This window comes from Hyalella azteca, unplaced genomic scaffold, assembly GCF_000764305.2.
Source record: "Hyalella azteca isolate HAZT.00-mixed unplaced genomic scaffold, Hazt_2.0.2 contig2907, whole genome shotgun sequence".
NCBI classification, from domain to species: domain Eukaryota; kingdom Metazoa; phylum Arthropoda; class Malacostraca; order Amphipoda; family Hyalellidae; genus Hyalella; species Hyalella azteca.
Window position 1 is genome coordinate 8,875 of NW_025933165.1, and position 7,756 is coordinate 16,630.

A 7,756-nucleotide genomic window follows, 5' to 3' on the forward strand; every position below is an offset into this window, starting at 1 on the left:
CGTATACGGTAATATTTCTGAAGTGGTACCCACGGTAACGATGTTGACATGCGATATATATGGTAATATTTCAAAAGCGATACGCAGGGCGGTAACGATAATATTACACGAGAACATGTCTGCAGCAACACACACGGTGACGATGATATCACACGGTAACGAGTCAAAAGCGGTTAACACGGTAACCATGAAGAGCTTCTCTGCACACGGCGACCGCTCGATGTTGCAGCGTCACTACAGCAGCAACGCTTCTATAAGATGAGTGTTTCCTGTTATTAATTAATCTAGCTGATTAATGTTCCATCTATTAAAGGTTATTATAGAAGTTATCTTAGACGACATTTAAATTAAGATTTAATCCGCTAACAAGTTCAAATATATAAGAAGGTTCCAATTAGTGAAATACAATGGACATTAAATGAACTGCAATGACAGACAGCAAATGGATACGGTCTACATGAGAGGTTACACGTACCACGAGTTTAGAAGTCGACCTGGGCCGGACTAGCAAACTCAGTTACGAATTTGTGACGCCATCAGCCAATTACTGACGGCTTTTCAAGCATAACCAACCAATCACAGACGAGGAATAGGGCGCTAAGTGTACTTAAGTCGTCACGTGTTCTAGAGCAGCTACGTAAAGAGAGGCAGTTACATGTACTGAGGCAGCTACGTGTACTGAGGCAGCTACGTGTACTGAAGCAGTTACATGTACTGAGACAGATACGTGTACTGAGGCAGTTACATGTACTGAGGCCGCTACGTGTACTGAGGCAGCTACGTGTACTGAGGCAGCTACGTGTACTGAGGCAGCTACGTGTACTGAGGCAGCTACGTGTACTGAGGCAGCTACGTGTACTGAGGCAGCTACATGTACTGAGGCAGCTACGTGTACTGAGGCCGCTACGTGTACCTACTGAGGCAGCTACATGTACTGAGGCAGCTACGTGTACTGAGGCAGCTACGTGTACTTAGGCAGCTACGTGTACCTACTGAGGCCGCTACGTTTACTCAAGCAGGTTTTGATGGTACGATCCTGGGGCCATGCTTTCAAAACTCGCTAAGTGAACGTAAGTAATTACGCTCTATTTTCTTGTCTATGATTGGTGGATTTTGCTTGAAAAGTCGTAAATGATTAGCTGATGAATTTACGATCTCTTAATTTTTTTTAAAGTATAACCCCAAGTTAACACTGCGAGCGCTAACCTGCGAGACGACAAACTTGGAGTCGAGGTGAGCGAGCGGCGCCCGCTGCCGCTTGCCGAGCTGTGGTGGCTGAGGGTGCGAGACGCCGCCCAGCTCCACGCTAGACCCCGCCACGCCGCTCCTGTGCGGATTAAACCAGAAATAAATACTTATTGACATTTAATTACTTAACATTTAAAAATAACTAATCATTAAATAACTAAGTATGTTATCAAACGTATTTGATCCAGGAGCTGTTACATATATATCGTCACCTCCGTTGGCTTAACTGCAACTTGGAACATATCATCCAATAATTTTCTTTTTTATAATTATCGTTAAAGCAATCCCGATATAATTTATTGCCTAAAGCCTATTATGAAGTAAATAAAACATGAATGTTGCTAAATTTTCTCAATCTGCATGAAAATATATAACTTCAGGTTTAAATTTTACAGAAAATTTTTCAGATAAAAAACATCTCCTTTAGGCTGAGGATCCTAGTTTCTCATTTTTATTTTTTTTTATTTTAAGCGCATGATACTCAACATCGACAGTGCAGAGAAATACATCCACACGGCCAACAGTGCTCAGGCTGCGTTTGTTCTCAGTGAATTACTTCACCGAGCTAAGTCTAGTAAGTCCCCAATATATAATAAATAATACATCCACAAATTATACGACTCTACGCAAAAAAATTCCATTCTAGGTACCTTGAAATATTGAACGAATAATCTGTCCCGCTGACATCTCAAAAATTACCTCAAAGCATAATCACTCTCTTAGTGATCAATTTCAAGTCTTCAACACATTTGTATCGATGTGAAATTAATTAACTATTAATGTTTCTGCCAGGCATGTTAAAGGTCAAGTGTTAACGGCCACGGCGGTCACTTGCAAGTAATTTGTTTTAGGGCGACACTTGTTTACAAATGTACACCTTGTTGTTATTATAAATAACTCAAGCGCTGGGTTCACGCTCCTCACCGAGGCATTTCCAACTGAAAAGTAAAATTATCGTAAGTCGGCTTTATCGTGTTCGTCAGTTCATGACGACTTTCTTTTGTTTTCCAGCCAACATACGCAACGTTGCATGTGCTAAAGTTTAACTATTGGTCCCTAAACTTACTTGTTCAGGACGTACAACCCTCATGACCCTCACATTTGCAAGCCTACTACAAATAGACTCATTTCAAATGTCGTAGATATATTTCTAATGTTACGCACGGCGGGAGAACATGCAGTAAGATTATCCAGTGGATAACGAGGAAAAGCTCAAGACTTGTTTCATGTCATGACCTGCAGTTTAAACCACTGTGCAGGCGCCATCGATCTCGTGAAGGTCGATTTTTAACGTCAGCACCAAGCGTAATTAACAACCGCGTATTTAGTCAAATAATTCCAAATCGTGATCGAACGTAGAGTACTGCATGCATGCGTGGCAAGTTCCAAATTATACACAAATTTCAAGTACTGTACATATTTTAAGTTCAAAATGATACTTGCATTTAAAGTAATGCACACGTGGTTACTTCCAAATTATTCTTAAAAAACTGTATGTATAGCACATTCCACCTAATACTTAAATTTGGAGCACTGTATACTTTTTAGTTGGGACACAAACATCACGGGAAAGGCCAGCAAACTTCCCTCAACTATATACACAACGACCGAGTAATGCATTTTCAGCTAAATATTAATAAATGGTAAAAGAGAAAACCGTTTAATACTAATTCAAATTATCAATGAGTCGGACAATTCTTCAGATGACGTTGGTAGATCGAAAGGCATATATCAAGAAGTAGTTTTAGTTTATTAACGACGTTTCGAATGTAACAAACATTCATTTTCAAGTTACAAAGAGCATTAAATATTGAAATTCTGGTAGAAATAAGTACATAATATATGTAAATAGGATACTATAGTAAAATTTTGAATCAAAAATCACTCTGAAAATCATTTCAAAGTTCAGCCAAATCCGGTAGTTAAGAAAGAGGTAGCAGGCGTCCAATTCGTAGAGACGATGAGGCTAGCCATCTTCGGTCGATTGATGTCAGGCCACTGCATGATGACAATGCTGGCGGGTTCCCTCAGCACAAAGCGAGTGACGGTCTGGTTGTGAGATTGTCGCGTGTGGTTCCCTTGCCCTCCGGGTTGGAGGTAGCTAATGAGACAGTGTCTCGGTGTCTTGGTTGTTGATCCAAAGTGTCCGAAGTAGTCCATAAGATGAAGAAGTCTACAACCTTCTTTGAAGTGAAATTTATAGACCACAACGGCCTCTCGGACAACTCCCGAGTTTTTGCGAGGGCCATTTTCGCGTTTAGTTCGGGGTTTGATGATGTTTTCACGAAGCCTGTTAAATTCATCGACAATTTTGAGATGAAGTTGCTTGTTTGTACTGCTTTGAGACCTGGTCTGGTTGTTAGCTTGTCTCAGGTGGTAGTAGAAACGGCTGTTCAATGTCACAATTGTTACCCCAATGACTCCAATATAATCCAAATAATGAAGAAGTCTACAACCTTCTTTGATGCAAAATTTATAGAATACATCTGGCCCTTGGAGAACTCTCGCTTCTTTGCATGTACCGTTGTCGCGTATATTCTCGGTTTTGACGTTTTTAAGAGTGTCACGAAGCCTGTTGAATTCATCGATGATCTTGAGATGAAGTCGCTTCTTTGTAATACTTTGAGACCTGGTCTGGTTGTTAGCTTGTCTCAGATGGTAAGAGAAACGGCAGTTCAATGTCGTAGTCGTTATTGCAATTACCCGAATGCAATCCAAATAATGAAGAAGTCTACAACCTTCTTTGAAGCAAAATTTACAGATTACACCGGCCTCCTGGAGAACTTCCACTTTTTTGCATTTGCCATTGCTCGGTATGGTCCAGGGTTTGACGTTGTTGTCAAGGTTGTCACGGAGCCAGTTTGATTCATCGTTGATATTGAGATGAAATTGCTCGATTGTAATACTCCGAGACCGTTTCAGATACATTTCTGAGTCTCTGGTTTTCATATTTTTGACCTCACTGCTGATTTTTCTCGCAATTGGTTCAGTTCTGTGTCTCACAGTAATCATTTTCTCTCTTGCTGCCGGGTCTTTATATTGCAAAAATTAGTTTGAGATGGCAGAATTTGTTGATTTATACGCGTGCGATTAACGACCAGAGAAATAGTTGATTTAAATTATCAAAGAGTCGGACAATTCTTCAGATGACGTTGGTAGATCGAAAGGCATATATCAAGAAGTAGTTTTAGTTTATTAACGACGTTTCGAATGTAACAAACATTCATTTTCAAGTTACAAAGAGCATTGTTAGGTTAGTATTATCAAGTAGATCGAAAGGCATATATCAAGTAAGTAATTCAATTCTTGATATATGCCTTTCGATCTACCAACGTCATCTGAAGAATTGTCCGACTCATTGATAATTTAAATCAATTTATTCTCTGGTCGTTAATCGCACGCGTATAAATCAACAAATTCTGCCATCTCAAACTAATTTTTACTAATTCAAAATGCACGCTTATATATTTAAAATATATTTTACGTCACAGCATCATCACAACTATCGTTACTCGTGACATATTTGACGATACTCGGAGTTCGTTTAATATGAACGTCACGCTTTGTAAATCGATTAACCAGCAATGCACGCCGTCAATCTGCCATCCAAGTTAACCTGATGAGCATTGTTATCCTGCCAATTCGGGCACAATCCTATTTTATTTGCTTCCCAATAGATACATATTTGTCAAGTTCATCAAAGCCGAAATTTTTCATCCAGTTAACAGTGATGAATGAACACCCGAGTAACGCCGGGTTGCAGATGATACCATAATCAGTTGTCTTTTTACACTCTAAACATCTCCCTCCAATCAATGTTTTTAAAAACTCATTCAATAAAGCCTCATCCGGTTTAATTGGTCAAGCAATATTCAAAATAATGAGAGAAAATTCTAAGAGTTTATATTCATGCAAAAATTACCTGTTCTGAACAAGAAGGCCATTAAAATAGAACAAAATTTAGATTTACTAACAAATTAAATGCATTTTAATAACCGATAAAATGCTGAACAATAATTTTGAGGCTGATTGTATTAGATCCACAGAAGATCCACATTACGATCATTACGATTAGATCCATATTACGATCATTACGGTTGGATCCACATTACGATCATTACGGTTGTATCCACATTACGATCATGACATGCAGGTTTTCTCTTATTTTATCAAACTCCTGGAAAAGCAAGACTGTCAGGGCGGAAGACTGTTTTCTAGGGACTGTAGTTGACAGGAAAACCGCAATGGAATTTTTGTGTTCAATTAAGATACTATACGAAGTATTTACAGTTGCTGTCTGAGACAGGCGAGTTATTTCAACGGCGATTGACCAATACTCGTCTGCTAGATGTGTTTATTCGATATCTTTTTATTTAAAAAAAGTCAAGATTCGATTGTTTGAAACTGCGGAAAAAATTCAATTTTACTGAGTGCAAATAAATATAACTAAACAAATCGACATAGGCCATTCCTCTACAAATTAAACAACGGGTTTAGCTATAACTTGAGAATTTGGAAGTGAAACAATTGCATCGATGAAATGTTGCAAGTATAGAGCAGACTGCAAGGCTGAAACAGCTGAATTACATTTATCCCTAACCTTATAGCGGAGATATAAATTGGAAGCAGGATACAGCAATGATCTAGCAAAAACAACTCGAATTGGAGTTTTCTATGCTTAATGAGACTTTAGATGGCGATGATAATTGAGAACCGAAATAAAATTATTATATCTCCTTATATTATATTATATCTCCTGCTGAACAATGCAAATTAAACTTTTCTACGATCATTCGATAGTTAGACGACGATGATAGCTGAAAGCCGAAGACATTACCTAGCAAAAACCGTCCGAATTAGTTTTCTACGTTTAATCAAGAGTTAGGCGGCGATGCAAACTGAAAGCAGAAGACATTACCTAACAAAAATCGTTCGAATTAGTTTTCTACGTTTAATCAAGAGTTAGGCGGCGATGCAAACTGAAATCAGAAGACATTACCTAACAAAAACCGTTCGAATTATATATAGTTTTCTACGTTTAAGCAAGAGTTAGGCGGTGATGCAAACTGAAAGCCGAAGACATTACCTAACAAAACTCGTTCGAATTAGTTTTCTACGTTTAATCAAGAGTTAGGCGGCGATGCAAACGTAAAGCAGAAGACATTACCTGATATCGACCAGGTTGAAGAGACGTCGTTGTTTGCGGGGGGTGCATCGGTTAAGATCTGCACTGCACTCGCCGCCAGAGGGCAAGGAGGAGGACAGAGGGTGAGGGGTGATGGGTGGGGAGGAGCGGGTGATGTGAGGGGAAAGCGCGTGAGTCAAGCTTGGGGGAGGTGGCACAGAGAGAATGGGTGTGGCAGTGACACTCACTGGTTTCATAGAAGCCATCGCACAAGAAACAGAAGAGATTCCGTAATATTTCGGTTCTACACGTTATCGATTCATTGGTGTACAAGGTTGTGTTGCGGTTCCTCAGACCCAGGTCAAAGATCTTTTTTACATTGAGATTCCTCGAGACCAATATATCACTAATATTTAGTCAAATAATTCCAACTGTTACAGTAATAAGTAACTAAGTAATAATTCCAACTATCTGTCGCGATTGAAAGATTTACTTGCACGTGCGATATATTGCGAATTGATCGTAAGAAATGTTATCCATAAATTTATACTTATAAGGATAAGATACGATAGTAGGTTAATTATAAAGTTTGGCTGTACCCTTTATATGAGCACTCACGAGTATCTTTCAACATAACATATGAAATGAGCTCGAATACTAAGTATATCTTTGTGCCATTAATATGAGTTCACGCACTTATTTCAAGGCTATTCCTACACGAACAATAACTTAATCAGGCAATTAGACGTCAACTCAAGGCTTCGGCAATGAGCATTCAACATCACTAGATTGTCGCATGAGATCGCTTCTCTCGTCAAGTTATCACAGTCAGACGCGAGCCAAAGAAAATACCTATTGATAATTAAGATTTGATCGAAATGCGTTCACATCAGCGTAACGACCGCGTACAATATAATCAACGTTAGAGTTCGAGTACAAGACACAAGTACGATGGTAACACAAAACCACGCGAAAAAAGATGCACGGTAAAACTAGACTTGTATATTTGAGCTGAGTTTAAGCTGTAAGGCTTTAGTCAAATTCTTATACCATGCCAAGAAGGGCCATAAAATCAATATTTTTGTGCGAAATAAAAACGCATACCTAATTAATTATTCATACGATGATACCTAATGGTATAGGTAAAACATATGTAAAAAATACGAGTATAACAGAACGGCGGGGAAAGCCTTGTATGGAACCTAAGTCATGGAGTATATTTATTTTTTTATTGAGTATATTTTGAACAATTCCCTACAGATGGGAGTGCAGCAAGGGCGTGAAATTGATATACAGCGTCTGCGCGTGCTTTGAATCATGCGCTCGTATGCCAGCAGCGAGCGGCGAATGTTTTCAAATATGTTCGGCAAAAAGAATGTTTTT

General features: G+C 38.9%; 1 protein-coding gene across 1 annotated transcript; it reads right to left on the reverse strand.

Moving 5' to 3' along the window:
• Positions 1-1,206: 1,206 nt before the first annotated feature.
• Positions 1,207-6,848, reverse strand: LOC108665965 (the record flags this gene model as incomplete). Its single annotated transcript, XM_018152776.2, has 2 exons — positions 6,416-6,848; positions 1,207-1,327 (listed from the first exon to the last, which is right to left on the reverse strand). Coding segments are annotated over exons 1-2 (345 nt in total), but the record flags the coding sequence as incomplete, so codon positions are not given.
• Between the last annotated feature and the right edge of the window lie 908 nt (positions 6,849-7,756).